This window comes from Carcharhinus amblyrhynchos, chromosome 2 (assembly GCF_965287045.1).
Source record: "Carcharhinus amblyrhynchos chromosome 2, sCarAmb.v2.hapA, whole genome shotgun sequence".
Classification (NCBI taxonomy): Eukaryota; Metazoa; Chordata; class Chondrichthyes; order Carcharhiniformes; family Carcharhinidae; genus Carcharhinus; species Carcharhinus amblyrhynchos.
Genome location: NC_137325.1, coordinates 149,374,141 through 149,395,693, shown reverse-complemented (window position 1 = coordinate 149,395,693; position 21,553 = coordinate 149,374,141). Strand labels below are relative to the sequence as shown.

The following is a 21,553-nucleotide window of genomic DNA, read 5'->3' as shown; positions in this document are numbered from 1 at the left end:
TCTACCTCTACCCTATCCATCCCCTTCATTATCTTATACGTCTGTACCATAGCTGAATATATAGAGATAATTTCCTTAACCACTTAAACATATTTAGATGAGTGTAGGTGATTTATAGTTGTCACTTGATTTATCCTTCATTAAGGGAAGCATATTTCAACAATCTTTTAGTTGTCAGATAAAAGAACTCTGGCTTACAGGCACCTCTTTTGCAGCCACTTCTTATAGTTCTCATTTGTTTTATTTGCAATCACTGCAAATAAAATATTATATAATGTTGCTGTCAATTTACTCTGTTGTGGCCATCTCATTTGGTCACTTTATATATAATGTTTGTGCAATGAACCTTACACAGTTCATTACACAGTGCTATTTACAGCACATTTTAAATCAACCGTTTTGATTTTTACAATATTTTAATTTGACCATGGAATCCTTTTTATTTTCTCTGATCCGTATATATAGATGATCTGGAGGAGGGGGCTAAGTGTAGGGTGTCGAAATTTGCTGATGACACGAAGATGAGTGGAAAAGCAAATTGTGCGGAGGATGTGGAAAGTCTGCAGAGGGATCTGGATAGACTGAGTGAGTGGGCGAGGACCTGGCAGATGGAGTATAATGTTAGCAAGTGTGAGGTTATCCACTTTGGCAGGAATAATAGTAGGAGGGATTACTATTTAAAGGGCGAAAAGCTGCAGCATGCTACGGTGCAGAGGGACCTGGGGGTCCTTGTGCATGAGTCGCAAAAACCCAGTCTGCAGGTGCAGCAGGTGGTCAGGAAGGCGAATGGGATGTTGGCCTTCATAGCGAGGGGGATTGAATATAAAAGCAGGGAGGTCTTGCTGCAACTGTACAGGGCACTGGTGAGGCCGCAGCTGGAGTACTGTGTGCAGTTTTGGTCGCCACACTTGCGCAAGGATACTTTGGCCTTGGAGGGAGTGCAGAGGAGGTTCACTAGGCTGATACCGGAGATGAGGGGGTTGGACTATGAAGAGAGATTAAATAGACTGGGTCTGTACTCGTTGGAGTTTAGAAGGATGAGGGGGGATCTTATAGAGGCGTATAAGATAATGAAGGGGATGGACAGGGTAGAGGTAGAGAGATTCTTCCTGCTCATAAAGGACAGCAGGACTAGAGGGCACAGCCTCAAGATAAGGGGGGGAGGCAGTTTAGAACGGAGTTGAGGAGGAACTTCTTCACTCAAAGAACATAAGAACATGAGAAATAGGAGCAGGAGTAGGCCAACTAGCCCTTCGAGCCTGCCCCGCCATTTAATAAGATCATGGCTGATCTGTCGTGGCTCAGTTCCACATTCCCGCCCTCTCCCCATAACCCTTAATCCCCTCTCTTATCAAAAACCCATCAACCCGCGTCTTAAAAATATTTAGCGAGGTAGCCTCCACCACTTCAACGGGCAGAGAATTCCAAGAGATTCACCACCCTTTGAGTGAAGAAGTTCCTCCTCAACTCTGTTCTAAATCGCCCCCCCTTTATCTTGAGGCTGTGCCCCCTAGTCCTACTATCCTTTCTGAGCGGGAAGAGTCTCTCCACCTCTATCCTATCCATCCCATTCATCATCTTATATGTCTCAGTGAGATCTCCCCTCATTCTTCGAAACTCCAACGAGTACAAGCCTAATTTATTCAGCCTCTCCTCATAGCTCAACCCCCTCAACTCAAGCATTAGCTATGAGGAGAGGTTGGAGAAACTTGGTTTGTTCTCACTGGAGTGATGGAGGTTGAGGGGAGACCTGATAGAAGTCTACAAGATTATGAGAGGCATGGACAGAGTGGGATAGTCAGAAACTTTCTCCCAGGATGGAAGAATCAATTACTAGGGGGCATAGCAGTGTGGCGACTAGGGGATTTTCACAGTAACTACGTTGCAGTGTTAAGGTAAGCCTACTTGTGACTAATAAATAAACTTAAATTTGTGCTTTATAGATGGTGGACAGGTTCTGGGGAGTCAGGAGGTGAGTTACTCACCGCAGTATTCCGAGCTTCTGACCTGCTCTTGTAGCCAGTATTTAGATGGTGAATCCAGTTCAGTTTCTGGTCAGTGAGAATGCCCAGGACATTGATAATGGGGATTCAGTGATGGTAATGCCATTGGATGTCAAGAGGCGGTGGTTAGCGTGTCTCTTATTGGTGATGGTCATTGCCTGGTATTTGTGTGGCGTGAATGTTACTGATACTTGTTAGCTTAAGCCTGGATATTGTCCAGATCTTGCTGCATTTCCACATGGACTGTTTCAGTATCTGAGGAGTCGCGAACGGTGTTGAACATTGTGTAATCATCAGCGAACATCCCCACTTCTGACCTTGTTTCTCTGACCTTATGATCATTTATCAAACAGCTGAAGATCATTCTCCATATGTCAAGTTTTTCCACTCAGCTAACCTATCTATATTCCTTTGCAGACTCGATGCATCCTCCTCACGGCTCACTTTCCTACCAATCTTTGTGTCATTTCTGAGTTTGGCTACATTACACTCAATCCCTTCAGTCAATCATTAAGTTAATTTAGGAGAAATTACTTCACTCAAAGGGTTCTATATTCTTGGAATTCTCTATCCGAGAGGGATGTGGATGCTCCAACATTGAACACGTTCTCCCAGGGTATCAACAGGCAGGAAAGATGAATTAAAGGTTAAGGTCAGGCACGGTATTAGTGAATGGCTCAACAGCCACAGGTTGGAATCAGTCGTTTCTGTGGGTTTGGAGTCCAATGTAGGGCAGACTTGATGAGGACAGCAGATTTCCTTCTCTTTATAGAATCATAGAATCCCTGCAGTGTAGAAGGAGACCATTTGGCCCATCAGGACTGCACTGACCACCATCCCATTCAGGCCCTATCCCTATAACTACTCATATTTACATTGCTAATTCCCTTATACTGAGAAGCAGTTTAGCATGGCCAATCCACCTAACCCACATGTCTTTGAACTGCGGGAGGAAACCGGAGCACCCAGAGGAAACCCACGCAGACACGAGGAGAATGTGCAAATGCCACACACACACCCAAGGCCGGAATTGATCCGTGGCGCTGTGAGGCAGCAGTGCTAACCACTGTGCCACCCCTAACCATTGCTGAACCAGATGGGTCTGGAATCTGGAAGTTTCACAAGTAACAAAGTATTTATTCCAAATTTATTCATTAATTGAATTTAAATCCCCCAAATGCCTTCATGGGATTTGAAGTAATGTCTCTGGAATATTACGCCTCTGAGATACTGGCCCAGGAATATTACTAGAACCATAGAATCCCTACAGTGCAGAAAGAGGCCATTCGGCCCATTGAGTCTGCAAAAACTCTGACAGAATGTCTTACCCAGACCCCGTCCCCAACCCTATCCCAATAACCCCACTCCTTTCCCATGGCTAATCCACCTAACCTACACATCTTTAAAGTTAGAACATAGAACATTACAGCGCAGTACAGGCCCTTCAGCCCTCGATGTTGCGCCGACCTGTGAAACCAATCTAAAGCCCATCTAACCTACACTATTCCAGTATCATGCATATCCAATGACCATTTAAATGCCCTTAATGTTAGTGAGTTCTGAGAACTCCCAGCCACCTGACAAAGGGACAGTCTGTTCCGAAAGCTTGCGGTGTTTGCTACAAATAAACCTCTTGGACTTTAAGCTGGTGTTGTGGGATTTCTTTCTACTTTTGCTCCTATCCAGAATCATTTTTTCAATCCTTCCCTCTATATCCCTGGAACTTTTCGGAGGCCGATAGAAAACTCCCAGCAGGGTGACCTCTCCTTTCCTGTTTCTAATCTCAGCCCATACTACCTCAGTAGACGAGTCCTCATCAAACCTCCTTTCTGCCACCGTAATACTGTCCCTGACTAACAATGCCACACCTCCCCCTCTTTTACCACCTTCCCTGATCTTACTGAAACACCTAAACCCTGGAACCTGCAGCAACCATTCCTGTCCCTGCTCTATCCATGTCTCCGAAATGGCCACAACATCGAAGTCCCAGGTACCAACCTATGCTGCAAGTTCACCCACCTTATTCTGGATCTCCTGGCGCTGAAGTAGACACACTTCAAACCACCCTCCTGCCTGCTGGTACACTCCTGCGACCTTGAAACCTTATTCATGATCTCACTGCTCTCAACGTCCTGTCCACTCGAGCTACAATTCAGGTTCCCATCCCCCTGCTGAATTAGTTTGAACCCTCCCGAAGAGCATTAGCAAACTCCCCCCCCCAGGATATAGGTACCCCTCTGGTTCAGGTGAAGACCATCCCGTTTGTAGAGGTCCCACCTACTCCAGAACGAGCCCCAATTATCCAGGTATCTGAATCCCTCCCTCCTGCACCATCCCTGTAGCCATGTGTTCAACTGCTCTCTCTCCCTATTCCTCTCCTCGCTAGCACGTGGCACAGGTAACAAACCAGAGATAACAACTCTGTTTGTTCTAGCTCTAAGCTTCCATCCTAACTCCCTGAATTTCTGCCTTATATCCCCATCCCTTTTCCTGCCTAGGTCGTTGGTGCCTACCTGGACCACAACTTGGGGCTGGCCCCCCTTCCCCTTTAGGATCCCGAAAACAAGATCGGAGTGATCTAAGCCGGGAATTGAACCTGGGTCCTTGGCGCTGTGAGGCAGCAGTGCTAACCATTGTGCCCCTAGTCTGTCAGTGTATTACCGGTATACTACCATTTGCCAGCTTGCCTCCCAGGGTTGCACCCTCACAATGCCTCTGTGGTACTCTCCTGAAGTGTTATCCCTTAGTTTAAATTAATTAGCATTGATCTCCACTTCTCCATCTTCTCTCCACTCTCACCAGATTGTCATTTTAAAATCTTTGCTATTAATGCTCTGTGCTCATTCTACTGCAGTCTAGTTTTACTGACACACTTTCAATGTCCTATGTAAGACAACTTGTTTTTTGATCTGGCTTTTGCTGGAACAAAATGCCCGAATGTTTACAGTGTGTGTGCCTGGCAGTGAGATAGGAGAGGTGTTAGGGCAGGTGCCCCTATAGATAACCATGTCCCAGACCATTCAAATACTCAGTGGATGAGAGAAGAATTTACAGCACACAGGGGTGTGTCAGTTACCACACAGTCAGGAACCGACTTTGAATGATAAATGATTCAGCAATGAAATATTCATGGTGAATAACCCGTGGAACAAAAGATTCTGGCATTCAAAATGAACTCTCCCAGTTTAAGGTTCACATTAAGTGTTATCAAATAAGCTCCGTGAACCAAATGAGCGCTCAGTGGGAAGAGAGATGACTGTCAGTCCACAAGCACACTTGCCTGGGGTGTGAGTAGCTATGATTGTAATGTTGGCATTGTATAATCTAAAAATGGAACTCAGCGTGCAGTTTGTGGGAAGATAAAAACTTCCAGGTATTGCAAAAAAATAAAGCCAACATTTACAAACATTTCCGATTTTAAGAACCTTTTCTAAATACTCATACAATCTTGGTGACTCCCCAACCTCTGCCCTCCCTTCAATGTTGTCTTGCTAGCTACTCCCCTCAATTCATAGAATTATACAATGCCTACAGTGCGAGAGGAGGCCATTCAGCCCTTCGAGTCTGCGCCAACTGCAACCCCACCCAGGCTCTATCCTCATAACCCCATGTATTTACCCTAGCTAGTCCTCCTGACACTCGGGGACAATTTAACATGGCCAATCCACCTAACCAGCACATCTTTGGATTGTAGGAGGAAACTGGAGCACCCGGAGAAAACCCACGCAGACATGGGGAGAACGTGCAAACTCCACACAGACAGTGACCCAAGCTGGGAATCGAACCCGGGTCCCTGGTGCTGTGAGGCAGCAGCACCAACCACTGTGTTACTGTGCTGCTGGGAATCGAACCCGGGTCCCTGGTGCTGTGAGGCAGCAGCACCAACCACTGTGTTACTGTGCTGCTGGGAATCGAACCCGGGTCCCTGGTGCTGTGAGGCAGCAGCACCAACCACTGTGTTACTGTGCTGCTGGGAATCGAACCCGGGTCCCTGGTGCTGTGAGGCAGCAGCACCAACCACTGTGTTACTGTGCTGCTGGGAATCGAACCCGGGTCCCTGGCGCTGTGAGGCAGCAGCACCAACCACTGTGTTACTGTGCTGCTGGGAATCGAACCCAGGTCCCTGGTGCTGCGAGGCAGCAGTGCTAACCACTGTGTCACCGTGCCGCCATTAATAGTTCTGATGACTTTGATAAATATGTTTACATTATATATAAATGACTTGGATGAGGGAAGTGATTGTATTGTTGCTGGGTTTGCAGATGACACAGAAGATGGTGAGTGCTATTACATCCTTTATATTGCACTTAATGACAGGTGTCAAATTAACTCTGATTCCCTTTTGCATAAAGGTGTTACATTGCATAGCTCCCTGAAAGTTGGCACCCAGGTTGATAAGGTTGTTAAGAAGGTGTACGGTGTGTTAGCTTTTATTGGTAGAGGGATTGAGTTTCGGAGCCGTGAGGTCATGTTACATCTGTACAAAACTCTGGTGCGGCCGCACTTGGAGTATTGCGTACAGTTCTGGTTGCCGCATTATAAGAAAGATGTGGAGGCATTGGAAAGGGTGCAGAGGAGGTTTACCAGGATGTTGCCTGGTATGGTGGGAAGGTCTTATGAGGAAAGGCTGAGGGACTTGAGGTTGTTTTCATTGGAGAGAAGAAGGTTATGAGGTGACCTGATTGAGGCGTACAAGATGATCAGAGGGTTAGATAGGGTGGACAGTGAGAGCCTTTTTCCTCGGATGGTGATGGCTAACACGAGGGGACATAGCTTTAAATTAAGGGGTGGTAGTTATAGGGCAGATGTCAGAGGTAGGTTCTTTACTCAGAGGGTCGTAAGGGCGTGGAATGCCCTGCCTGCAGCAGTTGTGGATTTGCCAACATTAAGGGCATTTAAATGATCGTTGGATAAACATATGGATGATTTTGGAATAGTTTAGGTTAGATGGGCTTTAGATTGGTTTCACTGGTCAGCGCAACATCGAGGGCCGAAGGGCCTGTACTGTGCTGTAATGTTCTATGTTCTATTGGTACTTTTCCGGAACTTAATGATTCTTGCAACATTAGCAAAACTGGTATCAAGGGACAAACTAGGCTTACATTAACACCGCAATAAGTTTCTGTGAAAATCCACTAATTGCCACACTCCCGCATCTGTTTGGGTACACTAAGGGGCAATTTACCATGGCCAAATCACCTAACCAGCACATCTTGGCCTGTGGGAGGAAACCGGAGCATCCGGAGGAAACCCACGCCGACATGGGGAGAACATACAGATTCCACTCAGATGAGCACTCAGATCCTGCGTGGATCAGCTGGCAGGGGTATTTACAGACATCTTCAACCTCTCTTTACAACAATCTGAGGTCTTTGCCTGCTTTAAGAAGATGACCATCATCCCGGTACCTAAGGAAAACCAGGCAGTGTGGCCTTAATGACTGTTGGCCGGTGGCTCTGACATCCATCATTATGAAGTGCTTCGAAAGGTTAGTCATCTCACAAATCAATTCCAGCCTCCCGGACTACCTGGATCCACTACAGTTTACCTATCACCGCAACAGATCCACAGTAGACACCATCTCCCTGGCCCTGCACTCAACCCTGGAACACCCAGATAACAGGGACACCTATCTCAGACTCCATTGGTCATACTAAATTCTCCCTCAGTGTTTGCTTCCACAGTAACTTCATTCCAGTACTAATGTAAGCTTACTTATCCACCACACAGCACCTCCACCCCGCCCCCCCCCCCGCCAACATACACACACACACACACACACATATATATATATATATACACACACACACACAAGAAAAGATGAATATGAATGATTTTAAAAAAAGCGAAAACTCCAGGAGACGCGAAGACGACAAGCCACACTGTAAGAGTGAGACATCATAAGAGAGAACCAGGAACGGACGTGAGCCAAACGAAAACGGGCAGGCCAACAAAAGGAGTCACATCCTCCCCCTGTCTAACCCCAAATATCATATAAGATGATGAATGGGATGGATAGGATGGAGGTGGAGAGATTCTTCCCACTCAAAAAAGACAGTAGGACTAGGGGACACAGCCTCAAGATAAAGGGGAGGCGGTTTAGAACGGAGTTGAGGAGGAACTTCTTCACTCAAAGGGTGGTGAATCTCCGGAATTCTCTGCCCGTTGAAGTGGTGGAGGCTGCCTCGCTGAATATTTTTAAGACGCGGGTTGATAGGTTTTTGATAAGCGAGGGGATTAAGGGTTATGGGGAGAGGGCGGGAAAGTGGAACTGAGCCACGACAGATCAGCCATGATCTTATTGAATGGTGGGGCAGGCTCGAAGGGCTAGATGGCCTACTCCTGCTCCTATTTCTTATGTTCTTATGTTCTTATTGACTACAGCTCAGCCTTCACCACCATTATTCCCACAAAACTCATCTCCAAACTCCGTGGCCTGGGCCTCGGCACCTCCCTGTGACTGGATCCTGAACTTCCTAACTCACAGACCACAATCAGTAAGGATAGGGAACAACACCTACTCCACAATCATCCTCAACACCAGTGCCCCACAAGGCTGTGTTCTCAGCCCCCTACTATACTGGAGTTCTATGAGGATGTGTCTAGGGCGGTGGATAGAGGAGAGCCGGTGGATGTGGTCTTTCTGGATTTTCAGAAGGCGTTTGACAAAGTACCTCACAAGAGGTTATTGCAGAAGGTCAGGGGACATGGAGTTGGGGGTAGGGTGTTAGCGTGGATAGAGGATTGGTTGTCAAATAGGAGGCAGAGAGTGGGGGTCAATGGGTGCTATTCGGATTGGCGGATGGTGACTAGTGGAGTGCCCCAGGGGTCGGTGCTGGGGCCTCAGCTATTGACCATTTATATAGATGATCTGGAGGAGGGAACCGAGTGTAGGGTGTCGAAATTTGCTGATGACACCAAGATTGGGGGAACGGCAAATTGTGCGGAGGGTGTGGAGAGTCTGCAGAAGGATCTAGATAGGCTGGGCGAATGGGCCAGGAAATGGCAAATGGAATTTAATGTTGGCAAGTGTGAGGTGGTCCACTTTGGTAGGAAGAATGGTAGGAAGGACTATTACTTACGGGGCGAAAAACTGCAGCAGGCGACGGTGCAGAGGGACCTCGGGGTCCTTGTGCATGAGTCGCAAAAACCCAGCTTGCAGGTGCAGCAGGTGGTCAGGAAGGCGAATGGGATGCTGGCCTTCATAGCGAGGGGGATTGAATATAAAAGTAGGGAGGTCTTGCTGCAGCTGTATAGGGCATTGGTGAGGCCACAGCTGGAGTACTGTGTGCAGTTTTGGGCGCCGCACCTGCGCAAAGATATTTTGGCCTTGGAGGGAGTGCAGAGGAGGTTTACTAGGCTGCTCCCGGAGTTGAGGGGGTTGAACTATGAGGAGAGGCTGAATAAACTAGGCTTGTACTCATTGGAGTTTAGAAGAATGAGGGGAGATCTCATTGAGACATATAAGATGATGAATGGGATGGATAGGATAGAGGTGGAGAGACTCTTCCCACTGAAAAAAGACAGTAGGACTAGGGGGCACAGCCCCAAGATAAAGGGGGGGCGTTTTAAAACGGAGTTGAGGAGGAACTTCTTCACTCAAAGGGTGGTGAATCTCTGGAATTCTCTACCCATTGAAGTGGTGGAGGCTGCCTCGCTAAATATTTTCAAGAAGCGGGTTGATGGGTTTTTGATAAGAGAGGGGATTAAGGGTTATGGGGAGAGGGCGGGAATGTGGAACTGAGCCACGACAGATCAGCCATGATCTTATTGAATGGCGGGGCAGGCTCGAAGGGCCAGATGGCCTACTCCTGCTCCTATTTCTTATGCTCTTATGCTTATGCTTATGCTCTTATGCTTATGCTCTTATACTCCTATACACCTATGACTGTGCGGACAAATTCCCCTCCAATTGATTTTCAAGTTTGCTGATGACACCACCGTAGTGGGTCGGATCTCAAACAATGACGAGACAGAGTACAGGAATGAGATCGAGAATCTGGTGAACTGGTGTGGCAACAATAATCTCTCCCTCAATGTCAACAAAACAAAGGAGATTGTCATCATGCCCCTGTCTATGCCAGTTGGGATGTGGTGGAAACTCCAGGAGACTTAAAGTTTCTAGGTGTCCAGCTCACCAACAGCCTGTCCTGGTCCCTCCATACAGATGCTATAGTGAAGAAGTATGGGGTGGCACAGTGGTTAACACCGCTGCCACACAGCGCTAGGGACCTGGGTTCGAATCCTGGCTTGGGTCACTGTCTCTGTGAGTTTGTACTTTCTCCCCGTGTCTGAGTGGGTTTCCTCCGGGTGCTCCAGTTTCCCCCCACTGTCTGAAAGATATGCTGGTTAGATGCATTGACCCGAACAGGCACTGGAGTGTAGTGACTGGAGAAATTTCACTAACTTCATTGCGGTGTTAATGTAAGCCTTACTTGTGGACTAACGAATAAACTTTAACTTTAAAGAAAATCCACCAACGCCTCTACTTTCTCAGAAGACTAAGGAAATTTGACATGTCAGCTACGACTCTCACCAACTTTTACAGATGCACCATAGAAAGTATTCTTTCTGGTTGTATCACAGCTTGGTCTGGGATCCTGCTCTGCCCAAGACCACAAGGAACTACAAAAGGTTGTGAATGTAGCCCAATCCATCAGGCAAACCAGCCTCCCATCCATTGACTCTGTCTACACTTCCCGCTGCCTCGGGGAAAAGCAGCCAGCATAATTAAGGACCCCACGCACCCGGACATTCTCTCTTCCACCTTCTTCCTTAGGGAAAAAGATACGAAAGTCTGAGGTCTCGTACCAACTGACTCAAGAACAGCTTCTTCCCTGCTGCTGTCAGACTTTTGAATGGACCTAACTCACATTAAGCTGATCTTTCTCTACACCCTCGCTGTGACTGTAACACTACATTCTGCACTGTCTCATTTCCTTCTCTATGAACAGTATGCAAGAAACAATACTTTCCACTGTAAATACATGTGACAATAATAAATCAGTAAGCAGTGTTATTCCATATATGAAAAAGTTACTGAATGAGTGCCAGTGGAGTTTAGTGGTAGAGGTGCTGTTATTCTACAGTTCAGGTAAACAGAAATGGAGTTAACAGTCCTGTGTGTTTGTATGATGTAACCCAATAATCCCTGAAATGCTGTAGTGTTTGGATACACCCTCTCTGTTATGCTGCTGTGGGAATGCTTCTGTTCTTGTATAGCTTGGCTTCACGCCATCACTTTTATTTGTCTTCCCAGTTCCTGCGAGTGAGAACATTAACAGGATCTACCTATACCTGCAAATCTGGGATGTCCTTCACTGGAAATATGATTGAGCGTTTTATGTTGGTGGATTGTGATGCTGTCCTCTGTGGCTCCTACAGGTAAGTGACAGTCTCTGACAATCCTCTCTCTCAATACTTGTCCTCTGAAATACGCAGTGTGATTGTGCTGACTGATGCTATCTCATTCAATGCACACAGCCATCTCACAGGAACCACCTGTTTCTAATGGATAATTGAAGAGTTTACACTTTATCAATACCAATTTACCTTTCCTCAGTGCTGCTGCTTATTGGCTATTTATCTGGTCAGGGCCTCCCCAATGTGTTTATTCCTCTCTTCCCTTGAGTGGGGTTGTTGAACTGATCACCAGTGTGCAATTTGGTGCTGTTTAAAGGCAGCTCAGCTCATGGGATGAGAGTTTGCTTTAAGAATCCTCTCTGAATGAACGTGAGATGTGAGGATAATCCCTTCATAGAAATCAGCACCAACACAGTGGCTAAATCTCAAACTACAAAACTAGGGCAGCACGGTGACACCGTGGGTTAGCACTGCTGCTTCACAGCTCCAGGGTCCTGGGTTCGATTCCCGGCTCGGGTCACTGTCTGTGTGGAGTTTGCACGTTCTCCTCGTGTCTGCGTGGGTTTAGAACATAGAACATTCCAGCGCAGTACAGGCCCTTCGGCCCTCGATGTTGTGCCGACCAGTGGAACCAATCTAATGACCCTCTAACCTAAACTATTCCAATGTTATCCATGTTCCTATCCACTGACCATTTGAACGCCCTTAAAGTTGGCGAGTCCACAACTGCTGCAGGCAGGGCATTCCACGCCCTTACTACCCTCTGAGTAAAGAACCTACCTCTGACATCCGTCCTATAATTACCACCCCTTAATTTAAAGCTATGTCCCCTCCCACAGTCCAAAGATGTGTGGGTTAGGTTGATTGGCTGTGCTAAGAAATTGTCCCTTAGTGTCCAGGGATGTGTAGGTTAGAGGGATTAGTGGGTATAGTATGTAGGGATATGGGGGTAGGGCCTGGGTGGGATTGTGTTCGGTGCAGACTCGATGGGCCGAAGGGCCTCTTTCTGCACTGTAGGGATCTATGGTTAAAACGGAATGGGCAGGTGAACCAATTGGACAAGCCATAGCAAACAGAATCACTGGGGGATTGGGAGGATGCACAAAAGCCAAATTTGAACTAGTTTTAATGGCGAGAGGATAGGAGCTGAGGAGGACAAACATGATTTGGATGTCCATGTGCAAAAATGTCACCAGAAGCTCACATACAGTTTTAACATGTAATGAAGACGGTTAATGGAATTTTGGGTCATATTCATTCGTGGCAAATGCGGTAGATGTGGTTCGGACGGTGGTAAATAAGCTGGTTCTACCACACTTGTCTGTGGCCTGGTGACTAAAGATGAGGATGTAACACAGTCAGTTCACAGGTTTAGCTTTTAAATGTGGCTGTGGTACCTGTCCCCATATCCAACAGGTTTGATTGTGCTGCTACTCTGTGTTTGTGGAAGTGTTTTGGGTAACCGTACCTCTGCAGTGATTGATACTGAATGTTAATTCATACAAAAATGACTAATTTCTCATTCCTTACCCTGCAGCTTTATGTGGTCCTTTGAGAAGATTCACCGCAGTATTGTTCAACGGTTTCAGGGAGAGCTTGTAGCAATCTTTGATGAGGAATTTCGGATTCTGTTTGCCCAATCAAACCCTCTGCCAGGGGTGGAGAATCACATGCCAGATTTGGATAACTATTATACAGTGGCACCATACCAGCCCATTGACAGGAGACGACGCAAACAGAACCCAAGATACCTGCACCAAGAGGAAATACTTTCACAGCATTCGGGCTACTCCTGGGCAGACTCCGGTCCAGATCCCTTTCCTCTCAGTTTCAGGGAGAATGATGTCTACAGGCACTTCAGGGAGGAGGATGGGAGCATCAGAGGCAGCATGAAGCAGTTTACACATTTTCAGGAGAAAATTCAGTTTGATCCCACATCCAGTGCTATTCTGAGGGCAAAGAGGATGGAAATGAACACATTCAAACGGAGAAGTTATGCAGAGGGGACTTTGGAAAGCTATGACGGTATGGAACATCGATATGGGCGAATAAGTGAACACTATGATCAGTTAGATGCCAGATCCGAGCAATTATTCAGAGAAAAGATGAATCCTTTAGAGCCTGCATCAATAATGAATAGAATCAACTCCTTAAACACTCGGCATATAAGAGATGGCCAGGGAATGCTTGAACGATTTAAACAAAATAGGATAAGTAGGCAACAGTATGATGAATCAGTAGAAAAGTCAAGGCACAGATATGATTCAAGGAATTATGAAGAGACTTACCTGTCTGGTTTACCAATCCATCCACCTCAGATAAACTATGAGCCTTCCAACTCCTCCAAGGAAGTTCGGCATGGTTCAAGTGATCTGGAGGTGGTGAGTGGTGAAAGATTGGGTCAGAAAATACAGAAGCGCCCCAACATCGGCCAATCATATGCCTGCCAAAAATCTCCAACTCAGAAACAAGTTCTGGATCCAAAAATGTTTTTCACAGAGTCGAGTCTGGGTCGGAAATCTGAAGATCAGCCCACTAAACAAGGGCTGAGACGATGGAGAATTGGCTCCTATCTTAGTGCTTGTCCAGATGAGTACAGAGAACCGCTTGATGAGGGCCTTTCTGCACCCGATGAGCCTCAGGACAACAACGAGGTGCTTCAGGATTCAAGAAAAAACCCAGCCTTGTTGAGAAATCCTTCACAGAATGCAGGTTATAAACATTTGGATCTATGCAACACAAACCCCCCAAAAACTGATTTGTTTGATAGCCAGTCACCATCAGATAAAGATGGTGAGAAGCGAAATATGAAGCTGGCAAAACATGAGTCCATGCGTAGCAAGCTCAATCCAATGTTACAAAGAAGCTCTAGGCTGCGTTCTTCATTAATCTTCAATTCTTCAAAAACAGAGCAGCATAGTACACGAAAAGGGAAGATGAACCTGAGCATCAGGGAACAGGCTGAGAATGAAGAAAAGGAATCGGAAGAGATTCCGGAGCCCACAGCAGCTGCGGGCTTGCAGGAAAATACTACCAAGCAAGAGTTCAGCAATGACCAAACCAAACAAATCCAACAGTCAGTGCCTCCCAATAGCTCACCGAGCGAGACTGCCAAAACACCAGAACCAAATCTCAAAGAGGCGTTTGCTGGAAAGACACCAGGCTTGGACCTGAGTAAGCAGCAGAGTGCCTCTGGCTTGGCTAGTTGTGACCCAGATGTGCAATCCAGCACCCAACATAGGGCAGTGCCAAAATTAGACCTTCGACTGAGCAAAAAGGTGCAAGATGCCATTGATAAAATGACCCAGCGCACATCATTATCTGAAGAAATTAAACCTGTTATACAGGCAGAGAAAACTGAAAAGCAACCTCTGGAAACATTTGGAAAGATCTTTAATTCTGCATCTGGGCAGCAAGGACCCCAACCCTCTCCTCAGTCAAACCTCCAACCCTCTCAGCCAGCTGCCAGAGCTATTCCTCAACCTGGAGCCCAACCTTCTGAATCAGCTACTCCCAATAACGCTACCAGCCCCAAAGAGGTTCTGAGACACTCCACTGGTTTGATTGAAATTCAGAAAAGATCATCTTCTATGTCAACGTTAGCGGAGATTGATAGTAACTTAGCAGAGGTCAAGTGGCATTCCTCTGCAATGTGTCTGGACACAAGAGGGGATAAAGAGTATGAGACGGAAGTGGAATCTACAGTTTCAAATTTGATCTCCAAGAGCCTTTTGACAGGGAAAAGTTTACTTAACCTCCCAAGTGGGACAAAATTAAAAGAAACGTCCAGCAATATAGAGCCAGGGCAACATCTGACTCCAGCGAATGAGAAGAACCCTGAAAAACCAAAAACTGAGGTCCAAAGTGAAGCAATACCTTCCAACTCTGAGAAAGAGGACAAAGCACGCAGGCCTCCAGTCAGTTTCACAGCAACCAAAGCTTCACAAACTGTCCAGGGGAGCAGGTTCTCCACACCTACTTCCAACGCCCTGTACAGCAGCAACCTTCGAGATGACACCAAAGTCATCCTGGAGCAAATCTCAGCCAACAGTCAGAAGAACCGGGCCGAGAACATCAAAGTGCAGCAGCTTGCCATCAATGATGGTCCTGGAGTCTCAGCGGAGCAGAAAGCTACTCTCGAATCAGACAAAACAGATTCTGATAAAACGCAGCAGCTAGGTATCTCATCAAGGTTTGAAAACCTGATTAAAAACAAAGGCAAATCGCAGACATCAGCTGATCAGATAGACCCTCTGATTAAGAGAATGGATAGTTATCGAAAGGAGAAGCGGGTATACAGTAGGTTTGAAGTCTTCTATAAGAAAGATGAGTCTTTGAAAACAGAGAACACTTCTACACAGCAGCAAAGTGACATAACGCTAGGTTCCAAGGACATAGATGGTGGAGACAAAAAGAAATCTTCCAAATTTATTCCTAAGCTTCTTGATACACTCAGGAAGTTTTAATGCTCCCTGTGACTTATCAAAATAAATGTGGCTAAACCGTGAGTATTGGGACTGCTTGCTGCTGATATCGGTGACCGTTGTTTAAAGGTGCAGAGTATCGATTACTTTTCCAAACTGTAAGCAATAGCTACGCAAATAGAGATGCTTCAATTATCAAACTTTAGATAAGTGCAGTAGCATACAGCAAGGTTAGCAATATAACACTCTGCGATGGTCACTCTACTGAAAGTGTCTTTGAAATCTAACTCTAGGGCATTGAGGCTTTTTGATGGAGAGAAAAATGATGTGTACCAATATGGACCTTAAATAGCACCTTTCACTTTACAATCTCATTTGTGTGAGCAATTCATGGTGCTAGCAGAATATAAGCAATCTTATAAAGTCAATACCTGAAATGAGAGAGAATGATTAATAGCATTACAGAACACTCCTTTATCATAGCTGTGTGAGGGGAGGGAAAACTAATCAAGGAGATTGTTCAAAGGGGGAAAACAGAATATCAAGTTGGACAGAAAAGAATAACTCTTCATTTTTAGACTCACCAACCTGACTTAGAAATATATCGCCGTTCCTTCTCTGTCACTGGGTGATTATCTTGGAATTCCCTCTCTAACACCACATGGACTAAAACAGCTCAAGAAGACAGCTTGCCATCACCTTCCCGAGCGACGTTAGGGGTTGAGCAGTAAATGCTGGCCTAGCCAGTGAAGCTCACATCCTGTAGATTCATTGTTAAAAAATTTCAAGGGAAGAAGTGAGGTGCCAGTTTTCCCAAGATGCCAAACGTGTAGCAAGCCATATACAATCTTGCAGTTACAACCTGGAATTTTCATGGGGAGGAGGATCAACTTGTTTGTGCTTTAAAAATAAAAACTAGCAGTAGATAAAATTTACAATTAGTCAGACATATATAAGGCAAGCTCAGAGCTGTGCAGATGGATTGGCATTTTGTACCCAATAGTTTGTTACTAATTCCAGACTGACCAGTGTTAAAGCCATTTTTTTTTTAAACACTGACACAAGCCAGTTCATAACTTTAATTTCTCTTCCTGAAAATCAGGGGCTCATGTTTAAAATGTGACTTCGCACATGCTGGCCATTATTTTTGTCCTTCACCAGAAGCTATTATTTATCTGTAAGCTTTGACACTCTGTTATCTGATAGGCTTCATGCACGTGCACTTTCCAGCAAGTGAGATTGAATTGAGCACCCTGAGAGATTCTCTCTGCCTGAATCTCAGAACAGTAAGTAGTCTCACAACACCAGGTTACAGTCCAACGCGTTTATTTGGTACCACAAGCCACAGCGCTCTGAAAGCTTGTGGCTTATCCTACCAAATAAACCTGTTGGACTGTAACCTGGTGTTGTGAGACTTAGTGTGCCCACCCCAGTCCAACGCCAGCATCTCCACATCATGAATCTCAGAATGCAGAGGCTGAGTACTGTATCTTTGTTGTGTCTGAGCTGCAAAACAGCAGTGTGTGAGAAGCGAGCTTTACGTCTTTCAACATATATATGAAGTTTCATCATTTTTTCCCACAGAATATTTGCCATTCTTATGAAGAGATTTTGGTGATTATCTCCCATTGACAGGTCATGAACATGGTTGGATGAACAGTTGTTTTTGTTCTCAGTGAAAGTTGAATGCCAGTGTGTGAGTAACCTGATAGAGAGAATGAGAAGCTTTTCAGCCAGATTATTACTGCGTGCATTGTTCACAGTGTATATATTGTTGATATTGTGTGAGTCTGCTGCCTGTATATATTCAGAAAAGGCTTTTGCCTGAAGTAAGATGAGGGAAAGACTGTGTAATAAACTGAATCTGCTTTAATCTCCAACTCTAACCTTTACTTGCATTAGAGTAATTGATGAGACAGTGTAGAGGGAGCTTTACTCTGTATCTAACCCCTTGCTGTCCCTGTCCTGGGAGTGTTTGATGGGGGACAGTGTAGAGGGAGCTTTACTCTGTATCTAACCCCATGCTGTACCTGTCCTGGGAGTGTTTGATGGGGGACAGTGTAGAGGGAGCTTTACTCTGTATCTAACCCTGTGCTGTATCAGTTTCATACTGAGTGCCTGAAATCCCATTCTCTTGGCCAAGTTCTTCAACCGTCTCAAAACTAAGACCAGGGGAAGGAATCTATGAACTAGTAATATTGCTGGATAAGCAAATGGGGTGAAAGGTTATTGGGAATAGGTGGAAATCTGGGGTTGAAGTTAGAATCAGATCAGCCATGATCTTATTGAAATGCAGAGTGGGCTGAAGGGTATGGGACATATTTCTCCAAATTTGTGCAGATGAATGGAACAGATACTATAGCATCAGCCTCTTGTGAAATCGCAATGGAGAGCAGACCGAAACACTCAGTTTACCCATTTGTCTGGGCACCAAGACAAATGTGGGCTGAAGGGCCTGTTCTGCGCTGTAATGCTCTATGTTCTAAGACTGTCCAGGGCTCGAGGAAAGGTGTTTTTTTGTTTTGTTTTTAACCTGTATTTTTCTAACAGAAGAGAAAGAGGGCAATGTTTAAATTAAAATGATTTTAATATTGTGTGTGTGTGTGCGTGTGTATATTTACACCTAAAAGGGAATTCCTGTGGAGTTTTATTACTTTCAATGTTCATAACATTCCATGTCCATTGGACAAAACCTATTCCTCTGGGGAGATCATTTTGTGATCACTCTTATTCCATTCCCGTTTCCTGGCTCGTGTTGTGTGACTCCCCCATTGCCAAGTGCCCTCAGGCACACTCTCCAATTTGTCCATCCTTTGAGTGGATTCAAACAAACTAAGCTATAGAGGATATTGTAACCAAGCCAAAGCTCATTCAGCCACACTCGTGTTCTCCCAGACCAATTCTTCTGAGTTTATTTAGAGAGGATCTGGATGGGTGTGTGAATAGGGAGGGAATAGAGGGACTGAGTAAGGGCAGAAGGTTTTTTAGTTCAGGAATCATGATACCCACCATGATACACGCTAAGTTGCTGATACTGTGCTTAATCCAGGCTACACTGACATTAGTTTTCCTGCAGAAAGCTATGGGTAGAAGATGCCGGTGAAGCTGCCTAGTCCCTGTCTAAGAATGGACAATGATGGCAGGGACTAGGAATGCATCATTTACCCACAATCTTCAGCAGGAATAAAGGAGCCAAGTTAAAGGAGAGATCAGAGTAACCTGGCTGGGGTCATGAGAAATATCAGAGCAAGCGTATGTTTAAAATTACACTCAGCTCCATTTAATTTTTGGCCTCGAAGGGAAGCCATCCCCTCTAAGTGTATTTGTCAAGTCTGCAATAGGCGGGCTATCCAGGTTTGGAGGGGCAAGTGGTCTCCAGGGCCCAGATTACAAGAAGCAAACAATAAGGAAACTTTAGCAAATATGTAAATATTACTGGAACAAAAGTGCCATTTATTTGAAATGGGTCGGTTGATGAGGGTATTGTTCAGTTTAATCTGAGTACAATGTGTAAGATATCATTTTCTCCTGTATTTCTACCCAATGGAAACGAAATAAACAATACATGGTTTACACTGAGCCAATTCTCATTGCTTTGTGATTCTATCTGTATAAAACAGACAAACTTCCCTTCACTAGAGGGCACAGCCTTAAGATAAGGGGGGGGGGGGTTGCAGTTTAGAACGGAGTTGAGGAGGAACTTCTTCACTCAAAGGGTGGTGAATCTCTGGAATTCTCTACCTGTTGAAGTGGTGGAGGCTGCCTCGCTGAATATATTTAAGTCACGGGTAGATAGGTTTTTGACAGACAGGGGAATTAAGGATTATGGGGAGAAAGCGGGAAAGTGGAACTGATCCACTTCAGATCAGCCATGATCTTATTGAATGGCGGGGCAGGCTCGAAGGGCTAGATGGCCTACTCCTGCTCCTATTTCTTATGTTCACGTTGCATCTTTATCATAAAACCATTTTTCCATGGGGATTCATTTAATCGCAAAAACACTCAAGCTGGAGTGTTGGCAGGTGAGTAAAGTGAGAGTCCTGATGTTTAAAGAGGCAGGTCCAGAGAGTGATGCTGAAACAGATGGAGGCTCTGCTGAGATAATGGAAGGAAGGAGAGGGGTCATGTGCAGAAGGTTAGAGGAACAGTGCACTCAGAATCAGAGCAGAAGAATTATAGAATCTCAGTGGTATAGGAGGAGGTCACTCGGCCCATCGAGACTGCACCAATAACAATCCCACCCATGCCCAATCCCTGTAACCCCATGGATTTACCCTGCTAGTCCCCTGACACTAAGGGGCAATTTAGCATGGCCAATCCATCCATCCTGCACATCTTTGGAGCATGGGAGATAACTGGAGCAGCTGGAGGAAACCCATGCAGTCATAAGATACGAGAGCAGAATTAGGCCCATTGAGTCCACCCTGCCATTCGATCATGGCTGATGTGCTCCTTATCCCCATTTTCTTGCCTTCTCCCCATAACCCTTCAACCCCATTACCAATTAAAAATCTGTCAAACTCCTCCTTAAATTTACTCCCAGCATCCACCGCACTTTGGGGCAGTGAATTCCACAGATTCACATCCCTTTGGGAGAAGTGGTTTCTCCTCAATTCTGTTTTAAATTTGCTGCCCCTTATCCGAAGACTAGAATGTCCCACTGGAGGAACCATCCGCTCCACATCCACTTTATCTAGACCTTCTATCATCTTGTAGACCTCAATTTGATCTCCCCTCATTCTTCTAAATTCCAGAGAGTATTGGCCTAAACTGTTCAATCTCTCCTCATACGACAAACCCCTCATCTCTGGAATCAATCTAGTCAACCTCCCCTGAACTGCCCCCAATGCCAATACATCCTTCCTCAAACAAGGGGACCAAAACTGTGCACAATACTCCAGGTGGGGCCTCATCAATGCCTTGTATAGTTGCAGCATCACTTCCTTACCTTTATATTCTATTCCTTCAGCTATTATTCCCAACATTCCATTCACTTGCTTTAGTATCTGCTGTACCTGCATGCTGGTTTTCTGTGACTCATGAACAAGGACACCCTCTGCACCGGAAAAACCGGACGTTTTTCCCATTTCGATAATAAGTCACCTTCGTATTTTTCTGACCAAAATGCATGACCTCACACTTATCCACATTAAACTCCATGGACCTGATTTTACCATTGAGTTGGGCGCGATGAACGTGGTAAAGTAGGGTATGTGGCCATTAATGCCATCTGTGCCCGTGTCCACACAGATGCCCACTTTACTGAAACCTGGGAATGGCCGTGATCCAATTTGCGGCTGAAACGGGCACAATGCGATTTAAATACATTTGCATGTATTTAAATGGAATTAATGAGCTGCCTGCCCAACTTTACCAGTATTTCCCCCCTTTACCATCGCGTTCACCCCTGGACAGATTCAGCACAAAACAGACCTGCTCGGAAAAGGTCTGATTCCAACCCTCCAGCTTCTGAGGAGGAACTTCCAGCGGCTCCCTGACTCAGATCGGGGTGGGAGGAGAGGGAGGAGGGCCAGATCATTCTCTAGTGAGGGGGAGAAGGTGGGTCAGGTGTATCTCTGATGGGGGTGGGGTGGGAGGAGGGAGGCCAGATTATCCTTGGGGAGGTCCAGTCATTCTCGGGGGGGGGGGGGGGGGGGGGAAGAGGAGGCAGAGGGAGGCCAGATCACACTCTGGTGGGCGGGAGACCCGATCATTCTCTTGGGGGTGGGGGAAAGAGGCCACATTGTTGTATGGTGGGGGGAA

At 45.8% G+C, this 21,553-nt stretch overlaps 1 protein-coding gene across 2 annotated transcripts in view; it reads left to right on the top strand.

Moving 5' to 3' along the window:
- Positions 1-19,369, top strand: part of fam83hb (family with sequence similarity 83 member Hb) — a 59,551-nt gene extending 40,182 nt beyond the window's left edge. For both annotated transcript variants that reach the window (XM_080214270.1, XM_080214260.1), the window contains exons 4-5: positions 11,263-11,387; positions 12,904-19,369. In XM_080214270.1, the coding sequence (XP_080070396.1) occupies positions 11,263-11,387; positions 12,904-15,832 (3,054 nt within the window). In that variant the 3' untranslated portion in view covers positions 15,833-19,369. The remainder of the gene's footprint in view (positions 1-11,262; positions 11,388-12,903) is intronic.
- Positions 19,370-21,553: the final 2,184 nt, after the last annotated feature.